Source organism: Egretta garzetta, unplaced genomic scaffold (genome assembly GCF_000687185.1).
Source record: "Egretta garzetta isolate BGI_Z169 unplaced genomic scaffold, ASM68718v1 scaffold38, whole genome shotgun sequence".
NCBI classification, from domain to species: Eukaryota; Metazoa; Chordata; class Aves; order Pelecaniformes; family Ardeidae; genus Egretta; species Egretta garzetta.
Genome location: NW_009260667.1, coordinates 402,097 through 424,464, shown reverse-complemented (window position 1 = coordinate 424,464; position 22,368 = coordinate 402,097). Strand labels below are relative to the sequence as shown.

General features: G+C 35.4%; 1 protein-coding gene across 1 annotated transcript in view; it reads right to left on the bottom strand.

Moving 5' to 3' along the window:
• Window positions 1–21,562, bottom strand: part of NUP205 (nucleoporin 205) — a 46,961-nt gene extending 25,399 nt beyond the window's left edge. Inside the window, 17 exon segments of the mRNA XM_035900990.1 lie at window positions 540–729; window positions 976–1,113; window positions 2,792–2,891; window positions 3,683–3,892; window positions 4,491–4,541; window positions 5,705–5,887; window positions 7,265–7,470; window positions 8,408–8,558; window positions 9,698–9,835; window positions 11,403–11,519; window positions 14,570–14,745; window positions 15,514–15,678; window positions 15,844–16,072; window positions 18,040–18,199; window positions 19,125–19,269; window positions 20,228–20,399; window positions 21,425–21,562. Coding sequence (XP_035756883.1) covers window positions 540–729; window positions 976–1,113; window positions 2,792–2,891; window positions 3,683–3,892; window positions 4,491–4,541; window positions 5,705–5,887; window positions 7,265–7,470; window positions 8,408–8,558; window positions 9,698–9,835; window positions 11,403–11,519; window positions 14,570–14,745; window positions 15,514–15,678; window positions 15,844–16,072; window positions 18,040–18,199; window positions 19,125–19,269; window positions 20,228–20,399; window positions 21,425–21,523 — 2,630 coding nt within the window. The 5' untranslated portion in view covers window positions 21,524–21,562.
• Between the last annotated feature and the right edge of the window lie 806 nt (window positions 21,563–22,368).

The window sequence follows — 22,368 nt, the reverse complement described above, 5'->3', positions numbered from 1 at the left end:
CTGCTTTTTTACGCACCCAATTCTACTATTCATCAACAGTGGTTTGTCTGTAAAGTTATTATAAAAATCAAACAGCAACAGAAGGCATCAGTGGGAAGTGGAAATCCTGAAGTTTCACATTTGAAACAGTTTCAGAATACTACACTGATACTTTTAATATAGTAACTAATGGACAATACTGTAAAATATTTAAGTGGCCAACAGCAACCAAATGAAGCTCTACCCTCCCACTCTATGACAACCGAAGTCTGGTGCAAACTGAAATTTATATACAAGGGAATCACTGCACATAAAGCAACCAAGAAGTAATCATGAGGGGAAAAAACCACCCAGAAAGAAAAACTATAAATGCAGATCCCAATCTTGCATTAGTCAATACACAGATCACACCACCCGCGAAGACACCTCCCCCATCAAAACAAAATTTCAGAGATGCTCTGTGCAAAGAGAAGCATTGGCTAGTAAAACTAATGAAAGGACCAGGATCCAAACATTTCTGTGCCTCCAGAACTCCTCCCATCTCAGTATTTCACACATACCTAGCAATATTCACCACATGGTCTGCCTTTTTAGTGCGAGGATTGATTCCTTGAAGCAGCTGCTCCAATGGCGTGACAATAAGGGAAAGGTGACTCTCTCGCAACAGATCCATAAAAAGATTCTCTTTCTGTAGGGTTAAGTTTAGAAGTGCAAGGCAATACTGTACAGCTTTCTCTAAATGCTTCTTCCCTGCAGTGCACAAACAACAAAGAACCGTAAGAACAAAGAAGCAGTTAAATAGGTTACATTCATAAACCTCATTCATCAAGCCTTGCACAAGAACTTGTCAGTTGTTTACTACTAGGAAAATTCCCCCAAACCACAATTTCTATGTGCAGGAGAAACAACGTCAAGTTGAAGATATGCAATGTCAGCTTTAAATCCTACTTACTATACATTTTAACTTCACAGGAAAAATAAATCCTAGGCACGTACCAGGAAACGGAGCGTAAGTATCAAGCTGCTTAACCCCTTCTTCTAGCAAACTAAGGGACAGTTCCAGCATTGGGGACTCATTCAATAGATGATACATCAAATTGAATCCAGGTGGTTTATATGCTATTATTTCTTCTCCTAAAGAGAGGAGGGGAAAAAAAATTAACATCTAATAGAAAAGACTTCCATCACTCAAGCTAGCCTGAGCTACAAAAGATAACAGTCCCTGTTGTCATAAGCAACATCTAACTAGATGAAACATACTGCATACAAAGTCTTCAGAGGTTTTCTTTACACATAAGCTTTTCTTTACACATAAGCCATTTAGGTAATTTAAAAATTTTGGGAAGAACAGTGATAGCAATTACCATTATTTTTCAATATCTACTAGCATAATTTCAACTTTAAATAGTTAGACTTTCCCTAAGCAGATCTGACCTCGGATTCAAATCAATGCTAGGACTTTATACCACATTGGAGCTACATCAAATGGTTTTGCAAGACGGAAAAGTAACTGGAAAAAGTTTACATCTCCCCAAACCTGCATGAAGACCCTGGATGCATTTTCAGAAATCAAAGCTGAGAAGGTCCACTGAACCCTTGATGCTCATAGTGTACAGATACTTGCATACACAAAAATGAAACTACTAGCCTAAACCTCAAAGACCCTCATAAAACTTTTCCTCTTAAAAGGAAAAGTCAAGACTCATGTTTCTGGTTTATCTAGATTCCTAGTAAGCTATGGTGGATAAAAGCAGGAGAGCAGTAAAAATCTTTTTTAACATGCATGTGAGAATGAGGGTGCAGTTTCTTTTGGCATCAGCTTAAACAATCCCCTTCTCCTTCTATTCATTCCATGTCTGTTGCTGCCCCTGAACACACCAATAGACACACCATGCCACTGTGGAGCCACACACTTGAATCAGTTCAAGAAATGGACCTAATGGATCTAGTCAAAAAGATAGGTTTTAATCCATTTCTCCAATGCATCATGTAACCTACAAGCAATCATACAAGCCGAAGGACTAACTGAGGGCAGGAATGAACTAACAGAAATTGCTCGAGCCAGTTAAGCTGCCAAGAACTGTTTGTCAAACTACAGGGCACAGAGGCCTCCCACACTGAGGCGAGCTCACCAGAGAGGTATTTCTTAAAGTTGTTGTTCACTTAAGTGGTTCTTATAACTCTCTACTGCTACAGGCACATCCATAAGCATCAGGCTGGCATTCAACGTTAAGAAGAAACTTGGTATTAAAAAAAAAATCTGCAGCCCAAATAAGCCTTAAGTTTCCTATAATGAGACAACTGCCATCTACTTCGGCCTTTTAAAGAATAGTTGTCCAGAATTAAATGACTTCAGATCATAATTCTACTGCTACTGTCTACTCTGAAAAATTAATATATCAATAATATTAGAGGATATATCAAATATAATGACACCTTTGAATTAACACTATGAATAGTAGCGATTTAGGTCTAGACCAAAGAAATCCAGAGGAACAAACCCAAAACAAAGCTGTTTTTTTTAAAAAAAGTGTCAAATGCTGCTCTTTAATCAAATCAACAATGCAAGAAAAACAGAAGTCATCCTCCTAGTAGAGCTAGGAAAGTAGGAAATAGCGTTTGTGAAGCCATATTGTATCAGCAACACAGCTCCCAATAGTACATGGACATTTTTTTAACATCTTCCTATCTTAAAGTTTTTGTCTAGCATTCCACCAGCTTCCTTGCAATATTAAACAAGATCACAAGATAGATGTAAGAGAGCAAAGCAAGTTACAATTCTGTTTGTCAGTGAACAAATGAACAAGCTAACCTTGTAACTCCACATATTGGTCCACAAAGTCTTCAAGTTGAGGTTCATAGTCCCGCAGCAATTTGTAAAACACTTCCAGGACTACCTCAGCTACTTCCCACTGTAGATAATCACAAAATGAAGAAAACGTCATACACAGAGCAAGACTGATACTGCAGCAACAAGACCAGGATGACAAAGAATACAACAGGCAGTGCAGTGATGGATCAGAAGTATGGCATGACTAACTAATTCTGAAGTACTATCCAACAGCACTTACAATTCATCATGTCAAATAATTTGAAAGACCAAGCTTTCTTTCGGAAGTAAAGTGAAACACTAAAACAGATTTATTGCCTATTCTAGGCTCTATTATACAATATACATATGAGTGTATTGAAATGACAAGCAATAAAGGGTCTTTAATAGGTATACAGCTAGTAACAGATCATTAATAGCTTTCAGGATACAGTTTAGCATGCACGTTCATCCAGAAGGATCATAAACACAACTCAAATTCCTTGGTTCAGCAAGTCAGAAATATTCTCTGAAGTAACAATGAGGAAAGGACAAATCTGACTTGTAGATTTGGGCATGTGACATTCAGAAGTCATTAGCTATGTAGTAGAACTGCATAATCCTGTATAGCAAATTGAAATTTAGCAATAACACAAACTTTTGGTTTTTAAAAAAAGACATTTTATACAGGCTCCTTAGAAGTAGCTCATAGATCCTGATGACCCATGAGTTGAAAAATCACGTGTTTACAGAATCAAAACATTATCAACTGCTCCAGGTTACCTCTGCTGCATCAAACTTGCTCAGCTTCTCAAATAGATCTAAGCCACATCAACAGTGCCAAATCATTTTAACTACTTCCTAAAAAAGAAAGATTTTTCAAATAAAAGTTACTTTTTCAGCAGCTCTCCGGTAAGCTCGGGTGCGGAATCGGAGAAACACAGCATCCCTGAGGAACTGGAGATAGGGATCAAAGCCTGGTGGGCGGAGACCTGCTCCCAAGTTAGAGGGGAACGAACTCTCCACTAGCGTGCTGATGAGTCGACAGAAGGCACGAGTTAAAGGATATTCCTCACATCGGGACTCAATCTCATTCAGTTCAACCTTCCCAAGAGGACAGCAAAAACAGAAGGAGAAAAATCAAAGATTTTGAGGGAGGAAAAAAAACATGTGAGAACAAATAATGTAAGGGCATCACCTGTGAATTACTTTACAGTGAATTGACTTTGCTGCATTTTTGTCTACGGTACACCACAAGCAAAGCAAAAGCAGTGAAGCAACAATACTGGCATTTCAGTTCAGCAATATAGTCTTCATTCATTTCTGAGCTACTGGAAGATATGCTTCAACTTTTACATACTTGGCTTTTATTTACCACTTCTACTAGAATTGAACTGAACTGTACTAAGGTGTAACAAAAGTGAGGCCAATTTAGGATAACAGGAAAATGTTAGTAAGAAGTGCTCGTAAAGAATTCGAGGGTTTAGATGCTGCTCTGTTACTACTAGTTACAAAGCTCTACTAGATTCATAAATTGGTAACATTTCCAGAAATCACAAGCAGGCCTGATAGTAAATTAAGAAGCAGTGAAATGACGACATCTATTCCAAAGGTTTCCTGTGACACAGTAGCCTCTGCAAGTGCTTCCCAAACTCATATGCAGATGGTTAGAGAGGCTGCCTAGGTACAAAGAAACCCTTACCTCAATACCAATTGCTTGTCTCTGGCCCGGACTTCTCACAGTTTGCAATATCTTCAAAACAGAAAGAGAAATTAAAACAGGCAAACAATACATTTCATGTAATAGAAATGATGGAGATGTACTTCGAACAGGACTAAAAGGTACTCATCATTTCTTAGCTGCAAGAAGGGGTTTCCTAAATATTCTTAAAAGGTAAAAAACTAGTATTTTTCTGTCTAAAAGGCTGGATTATATGCTGTACACTTGCATGCTTCTACCTTTACATCTCAAAGATCTGCATCATGTTTATTGTTAAACGAAACAAAGAACAAAAACATTTTTGCATTAATGATTTTCATCTTATATTGGCTAGGAGAAAGATGTTTCCCATGTTATTTCCTACAACAGTACATTTTAAGGAATATCATAAATTGGGAATCAAAGGTGGTGAGCATTTAAAATACTACTATTATATGATGTCATTATTGTCAGGATCTTTTTATTAGCAATTAATAATAAACCAACAGCTGCAGTTCAAATGCCTCAAGTTCTTCCAAATAAAAGAGCAATTAGTCTGAACCATAATACACACTATAAAATAAGCCCATCTCATTATGATTTTTTAAATTAACAATACCAAGAGCATTTTCATTTGATGCTAATCTTCCTAAGGATTCATATTTAAATTTTTTCCCTGAAATCAAGACAGAAGGGAAAAAACGCTTTTTAAAAAGGTAGGGTATTTAGTATGTATCTGATGTTTACCATGTAAAAGTTGGCAACAATATCCTGTAAATTACAATTAGCTTCCTCTGAAAATTAAACACCTGAAAGTAGAGCCTTTTAGCCAGTCCCTTCTTTTTATGAGCACCACTCACACTCGAAGAATATTACACACAAAAAAAAAAACCAAACAGAAAAACATGTAACCTGCAGAACATTTATTACTGATGACATACACTGAGGAAAAACCATATTGAACACACAGGACTGTCTATTAGGAAACCTGTATTTATGTAAATTAAGCACAGTCAAGGAGATCTCTGAGGCATAAAACCATACTGTGGTTTCCAAATCATTTCAAAGTAAGAACTGCGTTAACTAAGGGAAAAAAAAATTATATTCAACAATGGCAAAAATAAAATTCAGGAGGAAATGCAATACTATTTCAAACACACTGACAATTTCAACAGACTGGGATGCTATAGTTCTAAGCACTGAAAATCCTAAAATACCTGTGTATATTCCAGGGATTGCCACAGCGAAGCAGCTATTTCAGGAGATTTTCCAAAAGCAGTAAGGGTTTCTAAAAGCTCTGCTTTCAAAATAGGAGGAATGCTGCACTGCAGAAGTCCCAGAATGACCACTACTGGTGTCCACTGAGGGTGCTCACAAAGAGCCAAGCGAGCGTTCTCACTCTGAGGAGTTCAACAGAAAACAAAACTGCGGATTATTACTTTGAAGATTATTCATGTCTTACAATCTCTAACTCACAGTTCAGTATCAATGACTCTGCTTTGTACTTGAAGGTACACAGAACATCAGAAGAATGGCAGACCATTCCAAAGCAAACAATTTTAATTAAACTAAAAGCTCAATTTAATGACTCATGAGTCCTAAAATTGTGCCTATCCATACATAAAAATTAAATCCATAAGATAAGATTCTTATAACAACACATTTTTATCTTTTTTAAGTAGACACGCATTCATGGAATTAGTCTTAAATAGGTTTTTACACTCTAGACATCATCTTCAAGCACTGGTAAAGGGACTTTATCAATGTTTCTGTTATGAACTTAAATTGCATTTTGACATTTGCTAGGAACTTACATGAATTTGTTTAAGTCTAAGAGCAGGGTGATGACCAGTGTAAGCTCATTTGAGAGTCTCAGATGAACCACTGAACAGGAACAAGCCTCTAGCCTCATCAAATGATAATTCCCTACATCGTTAGAATAAATTTACTTCTTCCCAGATTATGGTTTGATGATGCCAGGAAATACTAGTTTCAAGAGTTCCTTTTTCCCCACACTTATCCAATGCTGACATGACAGCTCACATAGGAACATCCCATTATCACCACCACCAAGGATGATTTTTAAAAAAACTAATTAGTTCCAGATCTGTCTGGTGTTTGTGTCAGCAAAACCAAGGCTATCTCACTACATCACAGAACTTTCAGGCTGCAGAGTCTGGTGGCTACTGAAGAGCTGAATTCCACACTATCCAGAACTACCCACGCAACTCACAATACAAAATCTGCATTGCAGTTTTGTTCTCTTGGAATCCTCCTCCAGTCAATTGATGGCACATTTTACGTTCTTGGTCTGCGGACATTTTAAATCTAACTCTGGAGGCAAGTTTTACAGTTGATCAGTTTCCTTGCCAAATTTCTACCATTTCCTTTTAAATTCATCTATTATTTTTGCCTTTTTAAACTTACAATTAAATGCAAAGAACTTTCCTACTCCATAGTCATTTCTTCTGAATCATACTTCACTTCCAAAAGACAGCTCCACAACACCAAAATGTCAGGAAAGCAAGAAAATCAGTAACACCAGCAACACGGGAAAGGGTGTCATCTCTTCCTGCTTCACCTAGACTGCATGTTTGGTCATAACAGTTATTCCTGATGCTTCCCACACTTTTGAAGTTCACTAATCAAATGACAACATCTGCTCAGTAAATTTGCCCTACATACTTTTTTGGTCAAGTGAACTTTACAGCTGAATGATGATGCTTTGCAAGAAAAAAAATGCATTAACACAGAAAACCAAATAAAAGGTTACTTACCCAATTTACTATAACAGTGGTCAGCTGTAAAAAGGCAATTAATCCATCCTGTTCTTTCTGTGTGATTCCTCGGAGAGGCAGGTGACGATACTGGACACTGTCTGCACTTGGCAAGTCTTTCCTTAAGTGCTCATGATAAAGCATCAAAGAGTGGAAGAAATGCTCCCAGGAGACAGGGCTGCCACCTGCTCCTTGGATGTTTTCCGCTAGAAAAAAGACAAACAGGTGACAAGATTTTCTTTCTACTCTTTCACAGGGTGACAAGCAGGGTAGTTAATTTAAAAGGAAAACTTTCTTATCTAGAGGAAAGAATAAAGTTCAAAGTAAAGCTATTGTTTCCAAAATTAGTGGTTCTGGTTTGGGGTTTTTGCTGTTGTTGGGGTTTTTTGTTTGTTTGTTTTCTTTAATAGCGACAGAAAGTTGCTAACATGAAAAGCCAGTACAAATAAAGTTTTCTGTTTTATGAATCAGTATGTTCGCAGCATTATTTATATCTTCAAAGTAAGGATTTTTTTGCAATCTGATCAATGCAAAATTAATCATAGAATCATAGAATCATAGCATGTTTTGGGTTGGAAGGGACCCCTAGAGGTCATCTAGTCCAACCCCCCTGCAGGAGCAGGGACACCGCTAACTAGATCAGGTTGCTCAGAGCGCCGTCCAACCTGGCCTTGAATGCTTCCAGGGATGCAAAACACAGGACTGACCAGCATCTCTTTCTTTGAGAAAGTGCTATTATATTACACATATCGAAAAATTCTAACAGAACAAAGTGTTTCTGAAAAAAAGTCAGCTCCAGAAAGATAACTGTATTTACAAAATATACAACTTAACTTTAAGACATCAATTGTTTTATATTTTACAATAAGCTGTATTGATATTCTGCATCTCTTGTGGTGTTAAGGCAGCTTTTTAAAAAAATGCATTATTTCAGTTTGTGAATTACTTGCTAAAGTGCTCAGACATTACTTTTTTTTTCTTTTTTTACAGATTACACTTTCAAGTGAAGCCTTCCAATTTCATCTTTGTACTAATAACGAAATGAAATGTTAAAAGTGTGAAGCCACAATTCATCTAAAATGAGTCTTTGTACTTTTCTAAAGAAAAAGAATTGAGAAAGAGCTGAAGCATCACTTTTCTTACCATGACTACTGCCATTGACTTTTAGCAAACTAAAGCAGTAATGAGCACACTGAGGCCCACTAGCCAGTCCCCGCAGCATTTTCAAGTATGGGATGTAAATTGTGGAAGGAAGTAGATCTCCCATTTGCCTAACAAACTTTGACAAGACAACCTAGAACAAATAAAGATCAGTGTTTAAAAAAAAAAATAAATCTGAGTATTTTAGGAAAACAATAGGCAGCCAAAGTCAGAAAACAGATTCTAATGTAATTAAGGTGGGGTAGAGGGGTGGAATCACATCTCAAAAAAAAAAAAAAAAAAAAAAAAAAAAAAAAAAAAAATCCTTTGTAGACTAGCCTATTCAGTTTCCCTGAATGTGAAAAACATGTTTCAAACCTAAAATAAACAAAACAAATTCATGCTATTGCAAAGCATAGTAACTCTCCAATTCTGTATTTCTAATGACAAAGTTTACTTCAGTTCACAAATGCTGCACAGCAGTTCTATTAACACATCTCACAGTGCAAGTTAAGTGGTATTGGGAAAGAATTCACTATGCTTGCCCTATCCCTGCACAGCAATGCACATACACACGTTGGTTCCTGCCAGGGTCATATTAGGGTGTTTGCAGATTGCACCAGGCCCTAATTTAAGTTGCCTGTATTGCGGGTGGGTCTAGGGATGTGTCTGATATGTCTCGTACTGGGTTTTGCCTAAACACTGCACAGTTCTTCAAGAAGCATTGAAGGCTGCCAGCATCCCAGGTATCTAAAGAGTTTTGGAACGTCTCCTTCATCTGTTTAGATTGCTTCTTCATCTCAATTTTAAGTTCTGTCTCTCATGGAATATAACCCTTGGGCTTCAAATAATTACAATAATCTTATGGATTTTCACTCCCCAAATACTATACTATCAACTACAGTTAGAGTTTTTTTATAGTTAAGGAATTTAACTTCTCATTTACACAAAAAGGTATGTAGAGCTCATCAGACACAAAACACAAGAACGCTGTTATCAGAATTCATTTAGCAACTGCAACAAAATCAGACCTAAACAAAATTTTCAAAGAGGTTTGTTAGGACTCTTTCTTACTAAGTTTATTGACAACCATGAATGACTGGCAGTAGCTTATTTTAGAGCAAGAAACAATAACCATGTCATGCAGAGCAGGACACATGAAGATAAACCACTGATAAAAGATAATGTCTTCTTAGAGGCTAGCCGTAATAAGGATACCAAAAGCTTTGTTGCCTGTTTTTTTATTACTTTAATTTGAAGTTACTACTAATTAGTCATGAAAATCTAGATAACCTGGCGCTGAGGGGGTCGCTGATGAGCTACTCCAAGGTAGGACCCCATGATGGTAGATGTCTGCAAAGGCTCTGATGGACACCAGTATTCAAGGGCAAGTTCCAGATTAAAGGGGTCTTTCCTATACAATTCGGCAATCTATCAGAGAAAGGAAGATGTTAGAAAAATATCAACTACATAAAGAAAAGATGATAACTTCAACAATAAGCACTGCTTCTAGATAAGCTAAACACATCTCAGAGGCAAAACATCCCACGTCTGGTGTTCCATTCTTTAGAACTCTCTGAAAATGACAGCTTCTAAATAGCAATATCAGAACAAATGACAGCCAAGAAATTCAAAATGCACACATAAATGAAACTTCCATAACTTTCTGTGTAATTATTATAGATTAAATCATTGCTAAGAAAACAGTGTCATTTCTCCTTAAATAACCATTTGCATACCTTGATATATGAACTTAAAAACAAGTTAGCCAGTATTAGGATTAGAAATCTTACCCGTTATCTGAACATACAAATTTCTCAGAGTAAGTTTTCATTTCTAGCTCTTTATTTAAGTTTACTATATGTCTCAGAGCTACTTAAGAAAGCATTTCACTATAACTTTTCCTGTTAATGTCCTATAGCCTAAAGGACTACCTTTGGAAAAAACAAGTAATCCCTATATTAAAGACTGCTATATTGAAAATTGCACACATGTACATTTTCATGCTAAATAAGGGGAATGTACAAGTTTTTAACTTATTCATGAACAGAAAATACAAAATGCACCAGTTCAATATACAGATCTGTTTTCTGATATATGGTATTTTGAAAGTGCAGTTAGGTAACCTTAATAACTAATATTTAAATCAACATATTTGAAATAAAATTGAAAGAAAAATTAAGTCATTTTCCATCTTTTATTAAAAAAAGGACAGAAACAGAAAGACCTTTCTTTTAAATGTATGCTTCTACTGAAATCACTACTGAAATTAGGGAATTTGTAATTCCAGCAGCCTTAGTGTGGTCACCTTGCCTAGCCTACTCTACAGAAAGTACAAAACAGTCTTCCAAAATTCTCATTACAAAAATATCAACACATGAAAATTATTTAAACATTCAATTCTTTATCAGAATAACTGTCAATAGTGGGGGAAAACCCCTAAAACCTAATTATAGTTTACCCATAGTAAGTAGGAAGAAATTTGAAGACTTACAGAAAATAAAACACTATGTAAACATTAAGGTCTAGATACACAAAGGTGTTCCATTCCAAAGAACTTCCATCCATTTAGCCAGATCTCAACTCCAGCGATAGGAAGTTTAATACTACAGGCTATTTCTAAGTTATGTTAAAATAAGGTGGCTTAAGATAATAGATATGTTAAGATAATCTTATTATAATTTATATTTTAGATATTTAAATATTTTATAAAGTAACTGCAGCTCAAGAATTCTTTAAGCATAAGAAACAATGCAGTATTACTTACTAAACAAGAATTAAATGACACTTTATTAACAGCAGAAGCCAAGGCAGTAAATTAATTCCTTTACATGCAGTGTTATAGAAAGTGCCTATATTTAAGAAAAGAAAAATCCCTCTAATCCAGAAACAGAGAGATCCAGCACTGTATGTTATCATTCAGATACGGGTTTTCTGATAAAGAAGGGAAGTCACAATCACTTTTTGTCACAGTAATTTAAAAGAAAATAGGGCTTACTAAAAGCATTAAATGCTCCAGATCTCTCCGAAGGGAAATAGGTGGATCATTACCCATCTGAATACTCATGTGGATCATGCGAGCATCTTCATCAGCACGGTTTCTCAGCTGTTTCACCTACACAATTTACGAAGTGGAGAAAAAACACTGGTCTTTACATAGCTAAGAATGAAACAGAACAGAAATAATGGAATTGTCTAAACAGCATACTAAAAACTAAGAAAGCAAATTAACTTGCACATACATGACAAGAATACTCACATTTCTTTTAACACCCCACCCCTCAAGAGCTTACATTCAAAGATACATTCAATCACTTTCTCACTGCTAAGGCCCTTAGATCATAGCAAAAGCCCTGAACTTTATACCATGGGAGTTTTTCCCAACTGGTTTCACCAGGTCCTCTAGTTTGGCACCAATATGTGGATCCTTTTCCTCTTTTTACTTCAAAAGCTAGATGAGTTAACTTCAAACAAAAAAAGCTAGAAAATTACCCAAGAGGAGTGAAAAGAAACAGAAAACACTGTAAAATAATGTTTTCTTGTATATAGAACTGTGGATTGCACCTTTCTTAGCCATGTAAGGCTACTTCTACTTACAGCTACTTTATATTTTGAAAAGTTTTGGATTGATGTAATTACTTTGGACCCAGTCTGTTGCAACCAAAACCATTACTACATGTCAAGGAATACAATGGGGGGGGAGGACGAGGAGAGAAGGGAGGGGAAGAACAACTGCAGCAATTAAATAAAAGCCCTTTAATCAGTATCCTAAAATTCTTTGTGTTGAGAAAACTAACTACTAAACAAAAAAAAAAACCAGCTGACATTTAATTTTAATGTCAAAAAGCCTTTGACAAAACACCCCACCAGAGGCTTATAGAAAGCAAATAGAGGCGAGATGAAAAGTTAAGTTTATTTAACAACTATGAAGCAGACATTGAAGAACAAGAAACAGAAATAAGCAACCAATTCAACACACCAAAAATTAAAACATAGTGACAGTCAATAGAGACTGGTCCATGGTCTATAATGTATCTTAATGTGCAAAATCAAATGAGCAGCAAAATAATTGTTCCTCATCAAGAAAAAAATCATTAAAAACTAGAAATTACTGTGGAAAGGGTCAGAGCAAACTAGCCAAATTATACAAGTATACTAACAAAATTATTACATGGACAAAATTAAGCCTCGATAAATGAAATAATTAATTATCTGAACTACTAATTATCAAGTTCTGAATGTAATGCAGTGAATCAAAAGATTTACCCAAATCATCACTGGCAGACAGCATAAATGTTAAAACTATACAGAAGAATTAAATAAAATGCTGGCTTACAGATTTAAATGGAACTGAACAAAAGTGATATATGAAAAGAAAAAAAAAAGATACTGTAAAGCAGACGCTTCTCTCTACCTAAAATTTGAGATTCAGTAAAAACAGCTGAGTTCATAAGTCAACCACTAACTAATAGCAATTAAGACAAAAAATACCCTTGTAGGGGTATATCCCAATTGCCTGCTAACAAAGTCTTTCCTGTCAAACAACTAGTACTGGCCTCTATCAAACTGGAATACAAGTCAAGGGTCAGACTTTTGCTTATATCCTGTATTACAAAACCCTACTTGTAATGAAAAATATCTCTCTTCACCTTTAGGCATTAGCTATAATCAACTCCAGATCTGAACCAAAGTAAAAAAAAAAAAACAAAATGGAAGAGAAATACTCTTCCCAGAGATAAAGCCTCCAATTCCATAATGCAACAAAGATGAGATGTACAAACAAACCAACCAACAGCCTTGGGATTTTCAGGCAGTTCTGTGGATACAGGAGACAGGGTCAAATCTGTTCTATTATGGCAGCAACCTCAGCCTGGGTCAGTCTCCAGCTCTTCCACCTTCATTCAAAAAAATCTACCTTACATCTCCTTCATAAGGACTTGTATCATTACAGGATGACATTTCATCTTCCATAAAGCAACATCATCCAATGAAGAACTGCCTTATAAAAAAGTTCCCAGTTCCAAACCTGTTTGCACTTGATTGTTTAAGGAACTTCCATAAAATATACCTCACATATTCGAAAGATTCCTAAAGGCTACTGTCTGTATTACAGAAAACAACACTGCATGCAGCCTTCAAAGGATGTCCAAAGCCTGTTAACAACGTGGCAAGTATTGTATGTAGGCAGCCACTGCAGCAGAAACATAGCTGTAAAGTTATCAACATGAACTTGTTTGAACTGACGTTATACTTGTTCTATGGATAGTCAATGGGTTAAAAAGACAGCTTGAGAAAACAACATGCAACACCAATAGAAGATTAGAAATAAATTAGGATTAAACCTAAAAGCTGTCTACAACATGTTCATATACGCCCTTAAAGATTCTTAAGGCTCAAATATTGGTTTTCCTGCCAATATTGTTCTCATTCTGAGAGGTTACAATGAACAAAATATATTTTTAAATCCTTCCTTTTGCACATTGAAAAAAGTAATTATTTGGCAACTCCAACTACAGCTTAACACAATGAACGTCACAAAATAAAGCCTTCATCAATTAAATGAAAGTGTTTTCATAGAATTTTAATTTTCTATGTCTAGATACAAGGTCTTGCACAAATGAAACTATGGTAATTGCTTCAGACCCTTTTTTAAAACCCTTTTGCAGCATTTCTGCTGTTCTAGTGAAAACAGCTGCTCATTTTCCCAACAATTGATACTACTGAAAAAGCAGAATCCCTCCCCTTAAACATGGAAAATATCATTAGTAAAAGAATAAATTAAAAATGAGCAACAAAAAATGTAAGTTAGTTTAGGTTACACTGCTGTCTGTATCAAAAGAAAAAAAAACCACCACAACAACAACAACAAAAAAAAAATCAATACCCACACACATTGCCATCAATTTTAGCATTCATTTAAACTTTAATCGTATAAGACAAACCAAAATCACTACCACCACAAAAGCCAGCTTCGCAAATCTCACCACACTGAAGTGTTTTAAAAATCACAAACCATACGGGTTTCATAAAGTCAACAAGTTTTATGAACTGCAGCAGCTCAAGCTGAGGGTCATATCTGAATCTCTATGCTACCTGTCCTAATGTTAGAAATATAGAAGAGATGCCCACATTTCTCAAGAACTGCTATTCACACAAACAACTTACTTTCATTGGCATGAGTGCAAGGAAGTCTGTGACAAGGTTATGAATTTTGCGAATGTAAAATTCCTCCTGGTAGAAATTTTCAGCCCCCACAACAGATTCAGTCAGGAACAGAAAGACATTATCAGCAACTGCTAGCTCTGCCATTGCTTCATCTGCCTCAGTGAATTCTGCAAGAGCTGGGCAACAGAGATCACAAGGGCAAAAAATAAATTACAATTATCTGTTACCAAACATAACATATTTCAGAACACCCAGCTGACATGCAAATCGACATGCTTCTATCAATTATATTTTTTTCTACCATACAGGAAAACACAAGTTAATATCGGGTGATGATCTCAACTTTCTTCTTTAATAAGTGTTAAAGTGCATAATCCATTTACCCAACTAAATCTAAGGTTGTGAACTAAGAATCACAAACCAACCTTAATTAAACATTAATTATAATGTTTTAATTTTCTTTAATAAGACATTCTGGAGTAGATTCAATTCTGACCCAGTAGGGAGCCTGGAAAGCTTGTGAAGTACAGAGAGAAAAAAAATTAAAAATAGATTTGTCCTCTCAAGATACTGAGGTTTAACATTTACAGATGTAAAAAGTCATAAGCATGAATCTATTCTTAATTTAAGCATTCAAATGATACTAAAGCTGCTAAAATGCAATCTTTCACATTTTTCAGAGATTAAAATCTCTTTCACTTCCGTGAGACACTATGCAATATCACTGTCTAATAACTAATTATTTCTAAATCTGTGTACATTTCAGAGCAATTCAATTCTTGACTACCAAACTCATATATTGAGAAAGCTTTAAAGGAGCGTCAATGGTAATTTTATCATAAAGGTAAATACTAACACTTCAAAAAGGTAACAGATACTTTGACTTACACTACTTGCAAGCTCTAAATACTAATGTGCAGCAACTGCACTTCAGGGTAATTTACCTGTCACGTCAGATAATTGGGATATTCCTCGTAATGCCAGTGCCCAGGCTAATCTAACAGTAGCTTGCAGGCCTGGTAATTTCCAAGGCTGAGACTCCTGAAGACGAGTGTGTATTGTTGCTATATACTGTCTTTCTGCTAGCAGAGGGAGCCGGTGCATCAAATCTTGAAGAACAACAAAAACAAACACAACATCAACACTCAGTAAATGAATGTGAAAACAAACATGTAAAATCCTACCACTTTGTTACTGATCAATAACAAAATCAGTTAAATAGCAATTTATCCATCTGCACAACATAACCTCTTTGGGAAACCTGCCAGCATTACCTTCACGATCCTCTGTGCCCTGTTCCAGAAAGCTGACATCAAAGCAGTAAAGCAGAGCCATGAGAAGAGACAAGTTCACACCGTCCAATGAGCCATCAGCTTCCACTGTTACTTTCTCCAGGTAACTTATAAGGATTAGAGTGTCATCCTTACTCAGTGGTGACTGGCACGTCCAGACAAACAGACTTTCAGCCAAGGACTGTCGACATTCTTTAATGAGGTCAGAAACCTTTAAAATAAAAACAAAACAAAAACCGGCAAATATAAATATTCTGGTAACATGTTCGATTTGTCCTTATCAGTCAATCAGTATGACTAGGTTAAGTTAAAAATTACTCTAAACACAGCAGCTACAGCTGGGTTTTATTGATTGCTAAATGACAAAAGGCACACTTGTGCTTGTTAAATGCATTCATATTCCCATGTATTTCATGTGAGGCATGAGTAGATATCCTGGAATATGATTACGTGCAAACCAGCATCTGTGTCAAGGTCAGGACAAATGGATCTACACAGAACCTTTGTAGCTCTAAGCATATCACACAAAAATCACATTTGCTGTCTCCAATACACAGCTGCACTGGTAGTTATATCCAGATAAGGTCATAGTCTTCCCCTTGCACCAGAAGAGGTGCCCTCAAGTGACTATACAAATACCCAACTTTTAAGATAGTGAGAAATACGGAAAACATTTAAAATTGAACTTTCTCCCCCCAGACAAAAATACTTGTGTCAACTTTAGAATATAAACATAAATGAAATCTATCACCCCCTATTACATCTGGAACAAGTATCATGCCCAACATAAAGACTACCAAGCATTTTCATACTAAATTTTTTTTTTTCTTTTTATTTGGCAAAATATTGCATGCTATGATACAATTAAGTACAATGGCTCTTGAAAACAAAGTTTTTCTTTTTTCTAACAGTTACACCAAAATTACCTGTTTTCAAACAAAGGCAAATGCTTATTTCATTTGTTAATGTCATCCCCCCCCAAGATGAGTTTTAACGGCTTTGCCTTATGAAAACAGCCTAAGTTAAAACAAAACAAAACAAAACCACACCTTAAAAAATAAAAAGCCACTAATGGCCCTTCATAATGGTCTTTGTAAAACTGTATTTTATTTAACTAAATTACAAGCTTCTAATAATGTTCTTGCCCTATATCCATTGTGGCTGGTTAAATATAGAGCTATAAGCATTCTATCTCCAGTAAAATCACACGCATGGTGATGAAAACTTTTCAACATTCAACACAGCAAGATATTTTCACACAGAGTCCAGCAGAATAATAGTTCTAATGAATACAGAGAGAAACATGGTAATCCACCTAAAAGGAAGGAAAAAAACTTCTAACATTAAGCATTAAATGAATTTTAAGGTAAATTAAGGTAATTTAAGGTAGATCAGAAGGATATTCTTTGCATAGTTTCTAGATTAATAGCAAAAGTGTAAAACTAGTTATATGGTGGAAAACAAATAGACTGATTATAACAGAGTAATTTTTAGACAGCTCACCCATTAGAAAGAACTTCAGAAATTAAAACAATAATGTTTAAAATCTTCCTACTAGAAACATACTCTGCAGTTAGTCACAGCCTCAACTGAGTTCAAGGATTGCAAAAATGAGAACTCATTTTCAAGCAATTCTCACTTCACTATTAGAAATGCTTCTGTTCATACTAACAGAACTTGATTATTAAGAACATCATTTGCCTGACTAGACTTGGTTTCAAACTGTTTTAATAATTTGAGAATTTTAGTTTGCTATTTTTACTCCAGTGGTGCTGATAACGGTAATGCTGAGAGCAAATGATTTAATAGACAGTCTTTAGAATAAAATTGAAAAAAAAAAAAAAAAAGACATTTACACATAGTGCAAATATTAGGCTTACTTTCTTACTGTCCTTGATTACACTCCCTTACTAAAAATAAGGTATGCCCTAGCATCAGGGAGCAACAGCAAAACAGAAATGCAAGAAGTAATCTGGATCCCACACTGGTACAGCACAGTTACTATGATCCCTCAGACAGTAATAGAGTTTGCAAAGGTAGAGAACAGAAAGAAAACAAAACAAAACAAAAAAACCCACCCAAGAAAAGCCAATCCATAACTCTTAACTCTTGACAGTCTAACTGTATTCTAATCTGTGCAGTAATTCAGAAGAATATTCACACCCAGTGAATATTTACCTCTTTGCGATGTTTCTCACTGCCCAATCCTCGCTCTCTCTGGAGTTTATCAAATTCATTGTTCAAATCAATGTGAGACACAAGAGTGAGGATCTTCTGAGTCAAACCCTGCTCCATTAGTTCATCTGTAAAGCGTGTTGTCATGGACATTAACTCTTGACTATAATGGAAAGAATTTAAAGTTAACAATTAATCATACTATTACAGAGGAAGTCTAAAATAATGAATCCCATCAAATGTATTTGCTGACAGAAAACGTGTAACTACATTATATACATAAAGTAACTAAATGTGCATCACTAATGCACTACTAAAGCAGTGCCCTCTCAAAACATGCTGAATGGATACAAAGTCTTCAGGTAACTGTAGGTTCAAGAGCATGGAATATGAGACTACAACATGGATCAGCTAGTTAAGATTTCTATCAAAAGAAAACAGTACTATACATAAGATGCACATAAGTCACAAGCTCACAGCCTCTTTCTTACTAGTACATGCAACTGTCCAATTATATACACCTTACTGAAGCGGTGGAGCTACTTCTGAAGCAATCATTTATTTTATGTTCCAGAATTTGTATTTACACTAGAACACACCTTTTCTTCTTTCTCTAATCAAGCAATCACTGTGTATTGGAAGTAAACAGTGTGTACTGTTTTCTTTTTAAAGTCAAAAAATGTTGGCATATTACATTCACCAGTAGATAGCACATCCATTTTAAGTAAAGGCAGGAGCACAATTCTCTGTTTTGCAGGACACGGGAAGTCAGAACACAGCAAAGGCAGAAACTCTAGAATACTGAGTAATCATCACTAGTTAGAGCAACACTGACTGGGAGAGCATCTGAAGCAAAACACTGCCAAAAGGTGAAGTAGCATGAAAGAACTGAAAGTAAAATGGATTTCCTTATAAACCAATAAAAATGTGTAAGAAAAAAGAAAGTTATGCTTAAAAAACAAACATGGAAGCAGCTGCATCAGGTTATGAGAAACAAATTTGAGAATTTTCACATTCCCTTGAGTCTACTTAGCCCTAAAAGCACTCAAAGCAAAGCGCTTTGATCAGCTCATCACCCTAGTACCAACCTGAGTTCCAATGTCCACGTCTTGCCTTGGCGTGACTGGATGAGGGTTCGTAGTGAATTGGCAATGCATCTTTTTCCATCCCAGTACAAAAGAACAGCAACTAGACCTCTTGTAAGGCCAGGAAAATGAGGTTGCTGGTGTTCTCCTATTGAATAAAAACGCACAGAATAGTCACAGAAGGTTGAACATACAGACTTTGATAACGGCTCTGTGTCTTTGTATTTCTAATTGAAATACAAGTGTAGCATTCAAAGCAACCATGGTTATTCACTATCATTTTGGTTTGTTTTAGGCACTTAAAAGAAATCACAGACATTTTGGGTGCTATTATTAAAATTTATTTTCAACTATTAAAACATCCAAAAATGTAAAAGAAACAGAAGTGCAAGTCCATAAACATCCTAGTCCAAATGGTATTTGCAACTGATATCTACCCATCTTAATAATCAAGTCAAGCTGATTATCAGCAAAATATCTTTTCTTTATTCACAATGAAATTTTCTGTCTGAATTTACATCGAAAATTTACATTCAAAATAGAAAGTGAGGTACATGTCAAGATGGCTTTCCAAAGGTGACAAATTCGCAAGCTACTTCTTTCATGAATTTTTAAAAAGTTAATGATGAACAGTAGCTAGTAATGATAACTAACAATTATATTTTAATAACTCTGAAATCAATTTTCTACATGCAAAGCATGTGTCACTTTCCAGAATACTTCTCTTACTAATCAGTTATTAGATTATGATCCAAATAGAGTCATATATAAATGTATGACTAATACATAGTTTGAAGAACCAATACCTATTACACTGCTTCACAGAAAAACTCTCAATCAATTACTTTTAAACTATTTTTTAATTCAGTGATAAAGTAAATCATAGAAACCCCTCAAACTATTCCCCCTTTTGCAATAGCTGCATGAAATATGAGCACTACAGTTCGGAACTACTGTTACAGTGACAATAGATTTCTTTTTAAGAACATTCTATGTTAGGAAGCTAAGGCCTTGATCAAATCATGCATTCACATTAAGCATACACTTAAAAAGAAGGCCCTATTTAAGTTGTATTTCCCCAGCTCTTAAATATTTTCCCTTCTCACCAGCTAGAAGGAGCTCAACAGCTGCCAACTCTCCAATATCAAAGAGGTCACTGAGGATAAAAGCTTCTCTGATGAGTTGCTCTGGCAAAAGCCTAGTTCCCTGCTGACCCTGGATAGCAACCCCTTCTGTACTTGCTTTCTGAATTTTCTCATGCTGCTGAACATTCTTTGGCTGCAAAAGAAACAAACGTTGGAAGTTATTAAAAATGGCAAGATCAAATACTGAATAAAGTTTTACACATTAATCCTTCCTCACAAATACAGTTCTGACAGGTCAGGCTGTCATCATACAAACAAAGGCCGTGTTTTTAAACACAGAGATAGTAAAGGCATCCTAAAAATGCTTCACACTTGTACAGCAATGGTCTCTTTGTGGGAATGCACCAAAAATAACTGTATACAATCGGTGCTGACATATAGTTTACTCAGAATAATGGAGACTGAAAGCAAATTTTGATACAATTCTCAACAGGAATTGGTATCAGCTCAACGACAGGCATCTGCGTTGTTGATCAGAACTGTTGTGTTACTCCAAGGCACAATTTTCTACATTATTTTTTTTCCTATTAAACTCAGATGCTAAAATATACTGATGAAATTCTATAGCTGACTTAAATTTTTCTGACGTATCAGTTTAAAAAGCCATATACTATTTCAGAAATAATATCACTGAAAGAAGACATATTTCTACTTGCTACCTTGAGATCCATCAGCCAAGAAACAGTGAGTTTTTCCACATCATCTCTTAACAACACAAGTTCTGTATTTTGTAAATTCATGTGTTCACCTGTTCTGTGTGTTCATTAACCTGACTGAAGCATGAGCATGGACCAAAACCAGACAAAATAGTTTTGTGCTTTATTTCAGACACACAAGCATAGCAAAAAAAAAAAAGCTAATACTTGACTGATGGATCACCAGATACTTTTACTATTCCTTTCAAAATAGCATTCAAGTAATGAGAGGAAAAAAAATACAGACAAAAGTATTCTGTACAAGACACAAAAATATGTATTATTCAAGCTACTTGTATTCTTACAGGAGAAAAAGATTGCAGTAACACATTTCTGTTATGTACTGTAAGAACATAGAATTAAAAGAATGGTCAGGGCCTAAATAGTATGTAATACAACAATACAAGACAGAGTAAATCATCAACTCTCCAATTCATTCCACAAGAGAGTATTAGTCCAGTACCGGATTTCTGAAGAGAGAAATGAAGTCAGATTTGTGTTTCTTTAAAACCTGGTCGAGGCGATGAATAGCTTCAGGTTGCCTTTTCCAAATGGCATTCATTACAGTCTGCCATATGTCCTTATACGGACCCCACAAGCTGGCAGCTAAAAGAAGAAATAAAACAATGTATTTGAAATGGAGAAAGAAAGAAAGAAAACAAATTATTTATACACTATTTTTAATAAGTAGACTTTTTAAATTTACTATAGTCTCTGCTTGACATTATAAACAGTTATGCCCACCAAGCAAAGCATGTTTTCCTTTCTTAAAGCATAAAAAAAAATAACAACAGGGGTCTGATATAAAACCTAATTGCATTTAGGGAGCTAGAGGAGCAGAAAAGATGATGTATGCAGCTAAGTTCTGGGGCTGAAAGTCATCTTCCAAAGATATTTGATACAAGCTCTGTATCTTTCATCCTTATATGCCTAAGAAATTCCATTCACTTCAATAATATTAAAGGATAACTAAGAAGTGGACAGCAGACCTTGAATCTGAGTGTAACTTGGCAAGGCAGGCTTCCTGCTTTCCATTTCTGACAGAAAAATCCAAAACAAAGAAATACCTAATATATGAGGGACTGAAAATGAACAGCAGTGCTATCAGAATTTGTTGCATCAGAATAAATATTGTAGAATAAAATAAATTAGAAACCAAAACCATAAGATTAAAGGCAATATTACACAAGAAACGAAAATCATAAGCCTAAGGACATTTTCTTTCACATTTACTCACCTTTCTCATTTTGATTTAAAAAACAAATAAATACAAGTACTTTTGATCCCTAAGACACATTTGCTGCTAACATTCTGTACAAGAGCTTCGTAAAGATATGAATTTCCTTTACTAGAAACAGAAGATCAATATAAATAATTACCTGACTATGTTTAGAAGAGACCAGATTA